General features: G+C 43.5%; 1 protein-coding gene across 2 annotated transcripts in view; it reads right to left on the reverse strand.

Moving 5' to 3' along the window:
* Positions 1 to 18578, reverse strand: part of unc5db (unc-5 netrin receptor Db) — a 274433-nt gene that overhangs the window by 34047 nt on the left and 221808 nt on the right. For both annotated transcript variants that reach the window (XM_080739513.1, XM_080739512.1), the window contains one exon: positions 7746 to 7917. In XM_080739513.1, coding sequence (XP_080595639.1) covers positions 7746 to 7917 — 172 coding nt within the window. The remainder of the gene's footprint in view (positions 1 to 7745; positions 7918 to 18578) is intronic.

Genomic DNA, 18578 nt, shown 5'->3' on the forward strand with positions numbered 1-18578 from the left:
GCATTGCCACATAGGCATGGATGCCTGGCGGCGTCGCCGGTTCGATTCCCGATCCGGACGACTTTTGCCGCGTGTCACTCCCCGTCTCTCCCCCCATTTCCTATCAGTCTACTGTCCTATAAATAAAGGCATAAAAGCCCCAAAAAAAAAAAAAAAACTGACTAAAAATAACTTTGTACTTCAAGTTTAAAATTATACTAAATATTGTAAATAAGTGTCAAAATAAATTCCAAATATTATCAAATTATCTCGCGGCACCCCTGGACTGCCGTCACGGCACCCCAGGGTGCCCTGTCACCCACTTTGAAAACCCCTGTGTAGTAGGCTACCCAAGTCAAATAGATTTGTATTTCTGAAGTACTTGCAACAAAAAGGTTTGACACCAAGTGCGCGGGTTGATGATACTCCAGAACATTTTAAAGTCGTATCTCATGTAAATTACTATATTCCATTTTAATGAAAGCATGCACTGGCAAGTGTTGGACAGCTTATCGTTTCAAAAACCTCTCCACTGTCCTTTGGCAAGATCTCAATGATAAGGCTCATTATTTCCAACCTGAGAATCTCTAAGTATCCCCACTCCTTTTTAATATTACAAAGAAATTGCGAAGAGACATGAATCATGTATTTATTCTCATCACCCCCGGTCTCCATTTGTATCTCATCACCTCCGGTCTCCATTCCTTCTCTTTTTTTGGCCCCATATTTCCTTTCACACGGTTTAAGAAATTTCCATTGGAAATAACACTGAACAGAAACCTCTTCATGCACACAGTAGTCAAGCGAAGCCTTGACTAGGCTATTTATACAAGGCAAGATTGAATAAACGTGAGGCTAGATCCAAACAAAAGATTTGAGGAAGAGGGTAAATTAACTGATCAGAAAACCACCCTTTAACACACGCACAGACACGTGCACGCTCGGTCGCGCACGCAACACACACACACACACACACACACACACACACACACACACACACACACACACACACACACACACACACACACACACACACACACACACACACACACACACACACACACACACACACACACTCTCCTTCTTCTAATGTTGTCTGACCAAACAGGGTGTCAGTAGGAGAGCTTTTCAAAGTGACAGTAATCTGTGACTGAATGACCTCCAGGGGGGAGTCAGCGAGACGCCTAATCTGAGACACAGTGCCGACACCTCACAGAGAGATTATAGCGACCGGTACGCGGCAGAGAGAAGAAAAAGAGAATCACAGACAGAGGGCGAGACAGACAGAGAGAGAGAGAGTTTAATCAAAGACCTCTAACGTTGCATATCATTGCACCCTCTAGCTTGGCGGCAGTGGCGGCGGATGGAGAAGGGGTTAAGACAGTGATGCATGCTGGGATAGCTACTCTGTGTCACCTTACAGCCATCTCCATTACTTGTCACAACATTACTTAGGATGAAAGAATGGGGGAGATTCTAGGACATGGCCAAATCCAATTGGCCTTCTCTCCTAAATAACAAGGCTCTTCCAAGCAGTGACAAGTGACAACTAGCACAACAGCCGCAAGGGGTGATAGTAATATTCATTATCCTGACCCTTGCTCCACTTACCAAACCCTTACGTCAGATGGAGATTTACAATATTACTGCCTGCCTGGAAATCCTTTTTACTAAATTTGCATCGCCTCTCTCTTTTTATTCCCGTCTCCTTGCCTGTGTCTGTTTGGGGAACAGAGGCAGATAATACAAAGTGACGATGCCAGTAGGGACCTCTGGGTTGAGGATTAAGCTCTGGGGACTACAGCAGCACTTAATACCACTGATAATAAAAAAATACATACCCACCATTTCCCAGCGGGGAGACATTAAATATAATCTTATATAAACATGCATACATGCCATGCCAAACCACTCTAAACAACGACACGGAAATACAGTGTGCCCCTTTCATTTTACTGCCTCCCAACCCCCTGTATACGCTAATAGGGTGTGAAAGGCTTTCAGTAACAGGGCGGTGTGCAGTTGCTAGTGTGTGTGTGTGTGTGTGTGTGTGTGTGTGTGTGTGTGTGTGTGTGTGTGTGTGTGTGTATTTGTGTGTACACGCATGCACACGCCAAGAGACTGTAAGTGTAAAGATGTGTGGAGATATGCTTATACTGAGAGAATACAAAGGGAAGCATGCACATCCCAACATCTTTCAGGTGCTGAACAGTACAGTACAGTAGTACGAGGAAAGGAGTACACTGTAGTAGCTCCCAGTAGGAAAAATATATTTAAAGGAGAATTCCGGACATGTGCTTTTATTACCGTAATCTGATGTTATTCCATCCATAACCAGTCGTAGAGGCGAAAAAGAAAAGAAAAACACCCCCCAAAACCTCCATTTCTAGCGCATGGTAGCCCTAATCCCATGGCTCTCTGTCGGAGCTGAGTTGGACTCAAGATGAGAAAAAAACAAACACATTATCGATCGTTCTGGGATAAGTAAACATCAGATTAGCGTAAAAAAAAACTGCTAGTCCGGAATTCTCCTTTAAGTTAACCAACAACGTTTCGACCACTGTGGTCTTCATCAGTTCTGATACATTATACTATAGGAGGTAGGTGTGTTATATACAACAGGAAGAGGAACGTCACAATCAGTCGCAGCTGTAGTGATTGACCAAAGTCTCACCCACCTGTATTACCAGCTCACCCTGTGCTCCCTCTTTTTTTAGCAGATGTACTCTCCTTATTTGGCAGTCGGCTCTACCACCTCCCTGCAAGCCAAATGACGTCATGATGACGTTATGTTAACGTTCTCTGGTGACTCCGGTGACGTTCAGAACTAGGCACTTTCTTAGGCCATGGCTACACAGAGCTGGATATTTCTGAAGCTAGACATTTTTTTGTGCTGTTGGGGCTTGCAGCCACATGAAGCTGGATATTTCGGCTGCGAAGCTGGATATTTTTGAAACCGGATAAATAAGTGGAGAGATTGAAAAATATCTGATTCACAGGGAACCCGGATATCTCTGAAGACTTTACTGTGTGTGTGCTTGTTAGACCTAGATATCTTTGTCGTGTGGACCTAGATATTTTTCTATGTGGATATCTGAAAAACCGGGATATATGAAATATCCAGCTCCGTGTGGACCTAGATATTTTTCTATGTGGATATCTGAAAAACCTGGATATATGAATTATCCAGCTCCGTGTAGCCATGGCCTAGTAAGCCTGAGCCTATAGATCTGGTGGCTGTGACTTTGGTCAATCACTACAGCTGCGACTGATTGTGACGTTCCTCTTTCTGTTGTGTATAACAGGCCTACCTCCTAAGGTATCAAACCTGATGAAGACCCACAGTGATCGAGACGTTGTTGCTTAACTTAAATACAACATTTCTACTGGGAGCTACTACTGTGTGCGGACTTCCCCTCCTTTCCTCCAGTATCCTTAAACTGGTCAACTGGTGCTGTTTCTTTGCCGGATATAAAATGTTGCTTTAAATTGTAATAACTGCAATAATTAACTTTAATAATTAATAGTAGAAACAGACTAACTACCAAGATTCTAATGAGAATGTTTGTTATGGAATTTATTGTGCCAAAAAGACTGATTGCAGATGATTCTATTTATTAGATATTTTTTGCCCATTTGCATAAGCATCAATTTATCAAGAAAACATTCAGTGATATTAACTCATTAACTGCCAAAAACGTGAATCCCTTAAAAATCCCGTTGTCCCACCCTGCCACGCCCGTGAATCCCGTGAATAAAAAAAAATAAAAATAAAAAAAAGTTTTTTTTTTTTTTTTTTTTTTTTCAATTTTTTTTTTTTGGACCCCAAAAACGTTAGTAGGCATGATAGCGATCGCGAAATTGCTTGTTTAACCCCCATACAACCCCCATACAACTCAGGTAGCAGACCTCCAAGCTCACAACAGTGTAAAACATAATGGCTGCTATCTCATGAATGCCTGAACGGATTTCCATTCGGATTTTTTTGTTTGAAAGCTGTGAGCAATGTGGACACACGTGGTGCATTATCTAGGCATGGGTGTGCATGATCCGTGCACTATGAATTACATGGAAGTCTATGGAGACGAATGGCAGTTAAAGAGTACGAAGGTATTGTTAAATGGCAGCATATGAGTTAAAACATAATTAAGGACAGTCCAGTGGAAAAAAGAAAACAAGTAGCACAGCAAATTACTCTGAAGCATAATAACGTATGTGTGTCTCTATATACAGTGTGTGTGTGTGTGTGTGTGTGTGTGTGTGTGTGTGTGTGTGTGTGTACATCCCTGTGCGTGTGTTTGTCTATGCGTGTGTATGTGTGTGCCAATCCCTGTGTGTGTGCGTGTGTGTGTATCTATCCCTGTGCAATGTGCAATTGTGCATGATTGTATGTGTGTGTGTGTGTGTGTGTGTGTGTGTGTGTGTGTGTGTGTGTGTGTGTGTGTGTGTGTGTGTGTGTGTGTGTGTGTGTGTGTGTGTGTACATCCCTGTGCGTGTGTTTGTCTATGCCAATCCCTGTGTGTGTGCGTGTGTGTGTATCTATCCCTGTGCAATGTGCAATTGTGCATGATTGTATGTGTGTGTGTGTGTGTGTGTGTGTGTGTGTGTGTGTGTGTGTGTGTGTGTGTTTATCCCTGTGCATGCTAGCGCCCATGTGTGACTATCCCTGTAAGTGTGTGTGAATGTGTCTATCCCTGTACGTATATGCGTGCATGTGCGCGAGCGCGCGTGTGTGTGTGGTGGGTGGGTGGGTGGGTGGGTGGTTGGGTGGGTGGGGGGACCCGGCAGGCAGGCAGGCTGTCCAGCATGGCAGACTGAGCGTTGTGGTCAGCACAGAGGCCATTTCCATGATTCCTCATCCTGATCGCCTGGTGTCCACAGTCACTGTGGCATGTCCATCTAGACCCAGTGGATCGATACTTCCCATGTCTAACAGCCCAGGCCCCCCTCCTGTTTCAGCCCGCCCCCGTCCCCACCCTGCTGGCTGTCCCAATGAGTGACGGCGGCTGTGACTGGTCCAGGCTGTTACACGCGATCATTGCTTTTTAATTCTCTGGGAGCAATGTTTGTGTGGCCTCATGTCCCTCTTAGACCACAGAGGCACGAGCCACTGACACGCAAGCACACGCCCGAGTGCACACACACACCCACACACACACCAGTGGTGTAAAGTAACTAAATAGATTTACTTAAAGAGGTGGTGCAGTGATTTTCCCCCCCTCTAAAACATGATTATCAGGTATTATGATTATACTAGGAGGAAGATCTTTTCCAAAAAAGTATACAGAAAGAGTTAAAATTGGGTTTTTATGTGGCCACACCCCCAGTTCATTAAGAATGCATGGATGCCATGGTGACCCAGCTGAAGTTAGCCACACCCCACAGTGTTGGGTGAATGGTAATTAGGGGAGGAGTTGATACTGTGACATACTTAGTATCTGTGTTTTTTAACTGACACTTTTGACCACAAGGTGGCAGCCTCCAAGAGAAAACAAACAAATACCAAGAGAATAAATCATTTCTCATAAAAACCACACCAGGGGGTCTAATGAAGTACTTTCAACCTCCTAGACACATGAAAAACAGAAAAAGTACAAAACTATGGCACCACCTCTTTAAGTCCTGTACTTAACTCATTCTGTGCCTATCCCGAACATGTTCGGCTTTATTTCAATCCAATACAATTTTTTTTTTATCAATTGACTTGAGCCCTGAGCTGCTTGTAGAGTCGTGGGTGGTCCTGGCTCGTCCTACGCTAGCCAGCTAGCCATTTTACATGGTCCGACGATATATTCCATTAAAATGGTTTAAAATACATTTTTGAGCCCCCCAATGTTCACTGAATGTTCAGCGCCGCTTCCGGAACGTAGTCCAGTGTGCCTATCCCGAACATGTTCGGCTTTTTTAATGAAATGAATAAAATGATCCGAGGCCTTCTGAAGCCTGGGCCTAAATTTTCAAGCCAGTGATCGAAATCCGGGAGACCCCCGGCCGGCCGTTGGCCGCGAACGTTGCCGCGAATCGCCGCCGAATCCAATGAAAAACCACATCTTTGGAGGCCCATATCTCTGGATTGTGTTTTTAGGGATGTGGCGCGAGGTTTATTTACGGCGAAATCGCCTAAAAATGATCTTTTAAATGACAAAATGCTAATAGCTATTCTGTAGCCATTTTCATCCGGGACCTTTCCATGACGTGCACGAACGTGAGCACACGTGTCACTGCAACGTGAGTCCCCGGATGCTAATACGCTCGCCTATGGGACAAACCCTGGCATTCTTTGGCGCCCTCTAGGGGCTGGCACTAAAACGGTTAAGTACACTTTTGAGTTATTTGTACTTTACATGAGTATTTCAAACATCTGCTATTTTCAAACATTTTGTACTTTTACTTTTAGTACTTGAGGAGTAGTTCACCCCCAAAATAACCTTTCTTCTATTGATTACTCACGCCATGGAGACTTGAGTTCAATAATATTCTTTGTTATTTGTTGCATTCCTAAGACAACAATTTGAATGCAAGAAATGTACCCTAACCCGAATCGATTTGGGTCCCCATCCGGAATCATTTGTGGTAAATTTACTATAATCACATGTTTGTCTTAGGAATGCAACAAATACAAAAAAATATTATGGAACTTTAGTCTCCATGGCGTGAGTAATCAATAGAGGACAAGTCATTTTGGGGGTGAACTACTCCTTTAAGTACATTTTGATACCAACACTTTCATTCTTTTACTCAAGTACATTTTGAATTCCAGACATTTATTGCAGTATTGATATTTTTACTCAAGTAAAATATGTGAGTACTTTTTCCACCACTGACACACACACACACACACACACACACGCACACACACACGCACACACACACACACACACACACACACACACACACACACACACACACACACACACACACACACACACACACACACACAATCAAACATAAAACACCCACACATTCACAGCATCCAATAGCACTTTACAATTTACACACGCACACACACGCACATGTACACAACTCACCCAGTCTCTTCCTCAGTGACTGCTGACTTACTGGAGCCATTACCACATAAAGCAAATATATAGAGGCTGGAGAAGGAGGGGGGGGGGGCAGAGTCAACAACCCTTGCCACTTTATGTCAGGGAACGCTGCTTTCTTCCCTCCATATACAACCCTATCTCCCCCACAGCATTCAGCCAACATAACATTTACCCACGAAGAAATTTAGCCATTGAGCAAAGGACAATTTGAGGAGAGGGAAAACGCCATGCGTGACCCATTGGAGGGTGATGAGTTGGACTGTGTTTGACAGGCATAAACACATGCACACACACACATACACATACAGTGGTGTAGTAGAGTAACAAAGTACATTTACTCAAGCACTGTACTTTGTATTTTACTTGAGTATTTAAAAATCTCAGTACTTTTACTCCACTACATCCAAATATTGTACTTTTCTACTTTACAAAATAGTGTAAAAGCGATAGGCTTATAGGATCCACTCTATGCTATGAGAGCTGCTGGGTTCTCCTGGGGAAACTGGACAACAGGGGCTTTTGTGCCTAATAGACCCCATGGACAGTCATTGTGGATCAATATAAGTAGGAAAATTAGCCTAGAAGTGATTTAGGGCAGAGTTGTCCTTTAAGTACATTTTGATGCGAACATTTCTACATTGCAGAACAAAATGTTTATTTTTTTCTTTTTCTTTTCCACCGCTGACACAGACACACACAAACACACACAACTGTTCTTACCTCCCATTTGCTGTCCTGGGTTTTCCTCTTCAGGTGGACGGTCCAGTTGTGGGCGTCCAGCTCGGCACAGTGGGCGATGGTCAGGGCCACAGGGCTGAGGAGGTCCAGGCCTGAGGGCCCGTAGGTCACCTCAGGACCCAGGAGGATCTCACAGCTGTCCTCTGGATAAATGCTGCAGATGATACAAAGAGTACATACAGGATATGTTTAGGTTCACTGATGAACATTTGTTGTGTGTATACACACACACACACGCACGCACGCACGCACGCACGCACACACGCACGCACGCACGCACGCGCACGTGTCTGGTCACCCTAGTATAAACAGACACACAGCTGTATTTACAGTACAGACTACCTCAAGAATCAAGAAGGTTCACAACCAGCGAAATGCAAGTGTGTTAATGTCCGCAATGCCGTGCAAATTCAACATAGGCCTACTGTAAAAACAAGAAGAGAGAGAGAGAGAGAGAGAGAGAGAGAGAGAGAGAGGAAGTGTTTATCACAAGACACGTTTTGCCCCATAAACTTAACTAAGCGTTTAAAAAACTTTCATATTACATATATTAAGAATATTTGTTTTACTACCGTATGTTGCTGTAGCTTCTCAACAAGCTAGTGAAAGATGTGGAACATAAAGAATATCTAAAAGTACCACACCTGACCCCCCCAAGTTCAAAAAACAAAGTTGAGAACATTCAGGCACTCTCCAAATACCACAAAATACCAGCAGTGGTTTTTATGGATTTTTATGTTATGAAATGGTTCAGCGGCACTGTGTAATGTGCTCTGAGGTTCTGGCATCACAAAAGTTTAAGCCAGTTAAAATGAAGAGCAAACCAAACATCCAGATCACACTGATAAACCGGTAGGGTTTTTCAACATAAAGTGGCGGAACTGCAGGGTGAACGCGGCCAGGCTACTTAATGTGTCGCACCAAATTCTGGGCCCTGGCCGCTGGGTACTTTGTATATCTGCTATTGAAAAATACATATACAAAAATAGATATACAAGCTTGCAGCGCGGCTTGTAGATCTGCTATTTTTTTGTATATTTGTGCACGTCTTTCAATATTTCAAATCCTTCTAAGGTTTTTGGGAAAACCTATATGTTTCTATGTCAGTGGTGCCCAAACGCTTTCATGTTAAGGACCCCCAAAAAGATATGTATTTGGCCACAGACCCCCTTCTCAAAACATTTAGTTCCAGGGACCCCCCAGAAGCAAAATTTGAGTTACAAATGTTCGCTTTAAAAAAACATATATTCAAAGATTTGCACACATTTTCACGACTTTTCAAAAATAGCAGATCTATAAGCTTGCAGCTCGGCACTCGGTGCCCGCTGTAAGCTTGTATATCTGCTATTTTTCAATAGCTAAAGTATAAAATAATTAAGGCCCCTCCACCTTGGGCCCTAGTAACCCCGTCCCACTTTCCCCCCCCTTGTGACACCCCTGGCTGTGAAGGCGTTGCTGTGTCCACCATCAAGACAAGAACAGTTTACAGTTTACAGTTTAGGCATTTAGCAGACGCTTTTAATCCAAAGCGACTTACAATAAGCAAATAAACATCACAATAATAAACAAGATTAAGTGTCAGTACATCAACAGCAATATAACACATGTGAATGAATATATATCTAGAAAAAAAACTATATAATCCGTAAAAAAAGGTTTCTAAAAACCTAAACACCTAACCTAAACACTTGTTGTGTTCCACAAAGCATGTCCAACCAAATCATTACAACTTGAAATTAATTTATGATATTACTCCTCTTTCCAAAACCCCTGTTTATGAAAATGAACTAAATTAAAACCATATCTGTAACTAATATAGCTGATTTCACTGGAGAGGTGCAACAACATACTGTAAATAGAGGGGGGAAAGTTAAATGTGGGTGTAACTGAGATACTGCTTCACAGCAAATATCAATGGGCTTTCACTTTACCAAAAGATATTTTGGTGATTTTGAGGAGGAAATGGAAATACGTCAGTTGATGATATAGTAATCTCAAGCAAAGAAGAGGTTACCTATTTGGGCTGTATTCTTGACATCAAACTGAATGGCACTGTGAGCTTGTAGATCTGCTATATTTCTCTGAATATGGACGTTAGGGTTCAAGTGGTTAATATAAAAAAGGAGAAAAAAGGTTTCTATCACACAAAGATTTGAAGGACCCCGTGTAGTAACTCTGAGGACCCCCTCGGGGTCCCGGACCCCCTGTTGAAGATCCCTGTAGTAAGGCATTGTCCAATTAGCTTTAGACATAATTCTGGCTGCGGTGCCGAAGAGACACTAATCTTTGGAACCATATGTATTCCGCCAGAGCTTTCTCTATAATGCCTCCCCGATGTTGTCTGCTTCCCAGCTTACCTACTAATCTGTCTTAACACAGAAAGCAATACATACAGGAGTGGTCTGGTTATGTCTGGTGAGACTACTTTGCTGGTCTGTCCATGCCTTTGCATATTCATCATTCACAGTTTATTATCTTGCAGCCATAATCTGTACTCAAGATCTGCCTCTGCTGCATTAGACAACAGCAATTAAAGAGGAGAAGGACGTAGGTGGGCATAGAGGTCACTAGCCATGCAAGCACAATACATGTCTGCAGGTGCTTGGATCCTCTGGAAATGCTACCGCTGTTCTAAAGTTCAAGGTCTCCTTTGTGTTCGCTTCCATTAAAAGAAAAAGAGAGAGAGAAGGCTTTAGTCTGTACTCTCATTGGTATTGTTCCTGTCAAAAGATGGTGGAAAAGTGAGCCTTGGTATTTTTGTCTTTCCTGAAACAGACCCAAACAGGCCCTGACCAGTCAACACAACTGACCATCTGCTCTCCGTGCTCTAATCATGCATCACCGTGGACACACACATGCACAGATTGTGCCTTGTGTCATGTGTCAAAAAGCCCTGCTTGCAGCCCTCCTTACACTCAACTGGAAATGTTGGCTGAAGGTTGGTACCAGAAGATACGTTAGATCTTGGGGTCACTAGAATGAGTAGGGTTCATCCTGCAATCTGCTAATTCAGTTATGAGATATCAGTAGAGGAAAGGTCATATGGGGTCACTCAAATGGTTAGGTTTCATCTTCCAAAGAACTACACTACAGGAACGGCCACTGGATCACACAAAGTACAGGGTCATCCTCTCTGGACAGGGGTGTCACAAGGGGGGGAAAAGTGGGACTGAGTTACTTGGGCCCGAGGTGGATTTTATACTTTAGCTATTGAGAGAACATTTGTAACTCAAATTTTGCTTCTGGGGGGTCCCTGGAACTAAATATTTTGAGATGTGGTCCGTGGCCAAGTACATATCATTTTGGGGGTCCTTCACATGAAAAGGTTTGTGCACAAAAAAGGATTTGAAATATTCAAAGACTTTTCACGATTTTTTAAAAATAGCAAATTTTCTTTATTTATTTTTTTAAATAGTTAATGTTCAATAGTTAAAGCACAAACTAATGCCTAATAATCTAACCTGACTTCGCCAGAAGGTGGCAGCATAGCTATGCTCCCATCCATCTGGAATCGCTTCCATCTAACGGCTGTAGGAGGCGTGTCCATTTTCTCAAGCTATTTAGCAGGTGATTCGATGGGGCTGCCTGTCTATCACAGGCACAGGCCAGTCTCAGCGCTACAGTGCTGATAGAGCCCGCCCGTAGCTGCCGCGGATTGGTCCGGACTGGGATTTTACAGCGATATCCACTCTCTTTCAGTGGTCCCAGATGTTTGAAGCATGCAACGCATTGCTGCCACCATATGGCGGAGTCAGGTTAAATCTGTTCCCAGTCTTAAATGGGTTAAACCACCTCCAACTATGAAGAACATTCATGGGGGGCCCGCAGTGAATCCTTGTACCCAGGGCCCCGAATTTGGTGCGACACCCCTGGTTTTCAACATACATTGTGCCGTTTGGGAGAGGTTTCGTGGACGCATGGTCCCACAATGCCAACTTTAAAAGCCCCATCACTAGCAGCGGTAAAAACAGCCAGTGCATAACAGCTGCAGCAGAAAAAGGCCAAGCAAGAGAGAGAGATCAAGGCGGTGCGGCACCATGCCTTGGCAAAGCTCTCTCTAAGCTCAAATCAGTCATTGTGGAGTAGAGATCTGAGCACGCTGATTTGTCAAGATTTCCTCCCCTGAATAAGAAGTGATTTATAGTCCTCACAGGAGAGGTGGTGTGAAGTTCATGGTTCTCAGGCATGGAGCAAAGTACTCTGCACACATAAACAGGTAGAATACGAGGAAGCCGTGAATTACATGTAAAGAATGTAATCTTGTTAATTTACAATTTAGCACAATCTGAGGTTCAATAAAAGCGTGGCAATGAATGCTATCCTGAAATGTATTGCAGCATTACCATCAGCATAGTGTGTGAATAACTTAACACTGTCTGCCAAGGTTTTGGAGTTCTTTCTCTGCATTGGTTGATCTAGAGCAGCACAGCATTAATGCTGTCAGGGCTCTGGTTTTGATTCCCATCTGTGACACCCAATATATCCAGCACACATCCACCAAATGACATGTGTTCGGCACATTTTCCATCAGCACATTCATTGTTTACTTGAAATGTGAATTGCAATGATTCAAACACTGAGTGGGTGGCATGGCATCGCACATATTCATGTGTTGCATTTGTAGTCCTACACCAGCCATTTTGAGGACCAACACAGGTGTTTTGATTAACGTAGAACATTGGTTCTATGCCAATCAGACAAATTGAACACCTGTGTTGGGTCCTCAATATGGCCGGTTTAGGACTATAAATGCAACCCATGAATGCTGTACACAACAACATCCTTATCAGAATGTGGTTCTTGTTTTTGTTTTTCCTCTTTTCTTTCAAAAAGAAAAAGCAATGGGCAGTCTACTATAGCCTTTACATTTCCATCTGTGTATTGACAGTGAGAAAGCTGAGAGGTAGACAAATTGGGGGAAAAGCAGGAGAAAGTCTCGGGCAAGATTTCAGTCAAGGCCAGCAGAGGTTCACGCTGCTCTGTGGGCAAGCGTCTTCAGCCACTGTGGGCACAACACGCATCCTTTTAATGATGAACCCTGAGAAAGTTTCCTGCCTTACCTTCTCTTCAGCGACACGTTATAGAAGATTCTCGGCCATTAGAGATGCTTATCTGTGTTGAAGTGGTGCTCCTGTCTCTCCGTGATGTCTTAAAACATTTAGGCCTAGAATTATTTAATCCTTTAACTATTGAAAAATAGCAGATCTACACGCTCACAGCGCGGCACCGAGTGCCACGCTGCGAGTTTGTAGATCTGCTATTTTCGAAAAGTCGTGAACATTTGTGTAAATCTTTGAATATATGTATTTTTAAAGCGAACATTTGTAACTCAAATTTTGCTTCTGGGGGTCACTGGAACTAAATATTTTGAAATGGGGGTCCGTGGCCAAATACATATCATTTTGGGGGTCCTTCACATGAACAGGTTTGAGCACCACTGACATAAAACCAAAAAATCTTAGAAGGATTTAGAAGACACTTATAGAATCGGGTCAGAATATTTAAAACACAAATTGTCATGATTTAAAAAAATAGCAGATCTACAAGCTCGCAGCGCGGCACTCGGTGCCGCGCTGTGAGCTTGTAGATCTGCTATTTTTGTAATAGTTAAAGCATAAAATATTGCGTAATAATAAAGCGTACCCGGTCTTGGTGTCTTAATGGTAACTACACCAGTCTCCAGGTGCTCTCCAGGCGTGCCAATTACCACTTCAACGCCGGCACAGAGGACACTCCATTCCTACACATAGTTACTGCTGCCACTGTAGCGTCGCATCATGAAGTCACCTTGGCCTCTCTGTCCTTGATTCAGATGATAAGGCTGCCGCTATGTCAACAATAACCCCCCCCCACACCACCACCACCACCACCACCCCCTGCTCTGGAGTGGACCCTCGGAGCGAGAGAGCTCAGCGAGCGCCTGATCACACATTTAATGTGAAGTTGTGGCTGAAGGAGCAGATTACCGTTAGTACCCGCAAGATGGGAAGGAGAGAGAGAGAGAGAGAGAGAGAGAGAGAGGGAAAAAGAAAGAGAGTGTGACTGAGAGAGAGAGAACGTGTGACAGAGTGAATGCCAGAGTAAAACAGAAAGAGAGTGACAGACAGACAGACAGACCGCGGCCCCAGTCAGAAGAAAGTGATAGACAGACAGCTATGGGAGATAAAAAATAGAGAGGGATCAACGGAGAAATACAGGCTGAGAAAAGGGAGAAAGACAGAGAGAGAGAGAGGGAAAGCGAGGGAGTGAGACAGAGGAGGAGACAGAAAGTGACAGACAAAGTGAAACAGAGACGCATAAAGAGACCAAAAGAGCCAGAGGGGGGAGAGAGAGAGAGAGAGAGGGGGAGAGAGAGAGAGAGAGAGAGAGAGAGAGAGAGAGAGGGAGAGAGAGAGGGGGAGATTGAGAGAGAATCTAGCATCTCACACCTCTCAAAAGGAGCACCCGAGGTTTCTATCCCTCTTTTCTCAATTCCGCATGTCACCAGGATGAAGGGGTTCTGTGGAAGGGGCTCCGCTGGGCCCCCAGATGAGGTGCATTATTTAAAGTGAGTGATGACTCACCCCTCGGGGACCCGAGGAGCTGTGCAAAGTGGCAGCGCGGGCCGGCGGAGCGGCAGGAGAGGAGACGGCGAGCTTAATAAACGCACACATTAACACGCTCCATTAGCCGCACCTTTATTTGCTGGTTACCCACCCCCCCTACACTACACACACACGCACGCACGCACGCACATACACGCACGCACACACACACACACACACACACACACACACACACACACACACACACACACACACACACACACACACACACACACACACACACACACACACACACACACACACACACACACACACACACACACACACACACACACGCACACACACACACACTTCTACCCGCAGCTGCCTCGTGGTTTCTGAACGTTCCTTGAGCAAGGTAAGACAACATGCCAACCCACTAGATCCCTGCAATCCCAATTTGATTAACCACATGAACCCCATATGGGTATCCGGAGTCCCTCAGGGCTCAATGCTAGTGTTGTTTCTGTTTTCTGTTATTGTGGGGAAAGCTTCCACTGACAATAGCTGATCGACAAGCTCACAATGCGACGCAGCGCGTCGCATTGTGAGCTTGTCGATCAGCTATTGTCAGTGGACGCTTTCCTCACAATACCAATGCTGGGGTTTAAGTGGTTAAATACATACTAATAATGAAAAGTAAAAACCGTACATTTAAAGAAATAATTAAACAAAAAAAATGTTCTTCAAAGAGAATAAATGAAATGGTTGTGTTGGACTGTGTGTCACTGCATGTCATATCTCAGTTTGCTAAGCGATAACAGGGAAAAGACTTAACCAGTAAGACTCCCTACTGTAATAACAATGTATTTGAGCTCATTAATAATCAGTTGGTAAGTTGGTGCTGTTACAAAGATAGTTGGGGTGCCAGGGCTGTGATGAGGTCCAGCAGCCCCCCCCCGCGCCCCTAGTGGCCAAAAAGTGAAAAACTTCTGGGAACCCAGATTAGAATACTGCTGACTTATAATTAGATCAGGGGTCTTCAACAGAGTTACTACAGGGGGTCCTCCAAATCTTTGTGCGATAGAAACTTTTTGTAGATCGACTATTTTTGGCAAAGAGCTTTGGTGTAGAGAGGAAAAAGAGCAGACTAAGTACAGAGTTTATTAAAGGAGCTATTGTCAACTTTTTCTTGAAAAACGGATGCTAAAATAAAAATAATGTTTCGAAAATATTTTATAAAAAAATAAGCTTCATATATGTGTTTCTATTCAAAAGTGACCACAAAAAGCATAAAATAATGATAAAATAATCATTTTGGCCATTGTCAGACCGACACTTTGTTTACATTCTAGTCTATAGACTAGGATGTAAACAAAGTGTCGGCCCTACAATGAAAAAGTTGACTATAGCTCCTTTAAGTATTGACGGTTCAAGTGGTTAAATATCTGAAAACACAAATTGACATGAATCCAAAATACACTGATTAGGGATGGGTATCGTTCACCTCTGAATCGATACGATACCTTTTTCGATACCTGGGAATCGATACGATACCTTTTTCGATACCGTTTTCGATACTTTTTTATTCTTATTTTTATTATTACCCTTATTACCCTTATTAACTTTTTTCTATAGGCTATTTTACACACCACAATAGGTTATTAAGGCCCTCTACAGTGGTTCAGCCATTGTCATGTCAAGTATAGTAGTAGGCTTAAGCTCTGTCCACACCGGCGAATTAGCGAAAGCGACGTGAATAAGCGAACCAAAAAGGCGAAGAATTCGCCATTCGCCCTTTTCCATACACACCAAAAAACGACGCGAATATGCATATAATATTCGCTTAATTCGTCTAAAAACGAGGGGGCGATATCTGCCTGCATAGCCACAGGAGAAAGGAGAAGAAAGGAGAGAGAGGAGAGGAGAGAGGAGAACGGAGACAGGGAAACAAATAAAACAATGGAAACTATATCCTCAAGTGATGATGAGACCTGGCCGTGGTTGTTAGCCTATTAAATAAGAAAAAGAACAGAAGAGACAAGTGACAACACGCGTTCTCCGTTCCCCCTCCCCTCAGCTCCGGCCGGGGGCAGAGTAGACACTAGACAGGGTCGGTCAGTGTTTTATCATGTCAATCATTATGTGTATTACCCGAGAGGACCCAAGAGGACCCGTACTGTGTGTGTACTTTCTGCTTTTTATGCAAACTGTAAAGCAATCAATCAATGTGTGTGTGCGCGCGCTGTTTAACGTGTGTGCTGTGTTTAGGCTGGCCTGACCTAGGATCATGGTCTGTTAGCCGTGAGGCAGCGAGATGAATGGCTGTGTAACAGTGAGATGATAATGCTGGTCTAGGATCAGTTTAACAGCAGGGGGAAAAGGTATTGGTGCGTGCGTAATGCATGCGTGATGCGTAGCCTGCTGCCAGGATGATGAGAAAGCAGCCGCGACCGCGTACAAGTTAAACCATGACTTACCTCTCTGTAGTTAGAAAATAGCCTAAAAGTATTCCTTTTAATCTCTGGCTTTTGTTTCGATCTTAATATTATAGATTCCTTGGTAGCCTTCTTCTGCCTGTCAATCAGTTAACAGCGCACGCTGCACGGCTGCAGTGAGTTACATGAAAGAGGGTTTTAATAATGATTAAATGGTCGGGTCTCTCGGAAATAAAAGGATCTCGGTCTGTAAAAAAAGAGAGTCAGTGTAAAGTAACTAAAAGTAGCCTACATTTACTTGAGTAGCCTGTACTTGTAGGTATTTGTACTTGAGTCGAATTTCCAGTACTTTCCTTCTAATCGACTCATTTCGGATCCTATTGTAGGCTATTTAATACCCAGCGATTTATTTTTAAACATTAGTCTTTTTGCAGATATAAAGTAGCCTACAATAACAAACACATAAACCATGTTTTTACCAGTAAGACATTCGAGTAGGCTACTTTTCCCAAGCAGCCACGCAGACGAGACACGGAAAAGGAGAAAGACACTGTTCCCCTCGGCCTCAATGTAACGTGAAGGTCCCTCCACCATTCTCTCTCTCTCTCTTGAAATAGGGTAGAGTGAGCTTACTTTGATACAGAGAGAGAGAGGAATTCGCCTTTGAACGTTCGCTTAATTCGACACAAGGGTGAATAAAAAACGCCTTTTCGCTTTTTCGAAATTCGCGTTTGGTGTGGATGCTTCCATTGACTTTATAAGGTTTTAAACAAAAGGCGAATAATACGCTAATTCGCTATTCGCCAATTCGCCCTCTGTGTACGAACCTTTACTGTAGTTGATGGAACTACTATTACTGCTACTATGGCTGCTATTTTATATACAAGTGTTTGTCTGCAATAGAGCACATTCTTTATACAGCTATTCTATGGCTATACTGTTGACGTTTTTTATTTTTTATTATTATTGTTATTTATTATCATCATCATCATCTTAGCCTACAGTACCTTATCTTAGTTTTTCTTATTATTATTATCACCTCAATCACAACATTGCATCTTGCTTCTTGTCCCTGTAGACTAGAGTAGCTAGTGACAATAAGACCTTGCTTCTCTTTATTCTTAAACCTCACATCAACAATTTGCGCTGTTGAATGCAACTACATTGAACGTGAATGCGCGTTCGCGTCTACTGCATACATGAACGCGCAGCGGCAGCATGGAGTTACAGAGGCAGGGTGGCTGTGCTGGCGAAACAAACACAAACATGCTTAAAAAGTTTGTTTCAACCGATCAATTACTTTTTCTAGACGGTCGGAACTAAAGACACATGTACCATACTACACATCTCTCCCGGGACTGTATTCTTTTTTTTAATACGACACAGAAAAAGGCTTTCACGGAAAGGGTGACAGTCCTTTGCTGCCTGAAGACAGAGCAGCGAGCGGAGGGGGAGAGGCTATGGGGAGAGTAGCTCTGGTCCACAGCGTTAGCGTGGGGACTGGGGACTGGGGAGAGGTGACGATCGATGCTCACACAGTGTCACAGCCGGAGATCATAGACGTTGGATCATCATAATAACATCGTTGGCTATTGTCGGATGTTTTCAGTTGTGGGCCATTTTCACAGTAACGCAACTACGCAAGTTTACTAAGCAATTCAATGTTGTTACGGATGCGACCGGCCACGGGTGCGTTCAAGAGTACCGAAACTTGGTACCGTTCGTTTTTAATTCAATCGATACTCGGTAGTACCGACGTGATTCGGTCGATACCATTAAAAGTACCGACTTCGGTACCCAACCCTAACACTGATTATCCGATCGATCGTGCTGTCAAACAATGAATACGGAAT

Source organism: Nannobrachium achirus, assembly GCF_963921795.1.
Source record: "Nannobrachium achirus genome assembly, chromosome: 12".
Lineage (NCBI taxonomy): Eukaryota > Metazoa > Chordata > Actinopteri > Myctophiformes > Myctophidae > Nannobrachium > Nannobrachium achirus.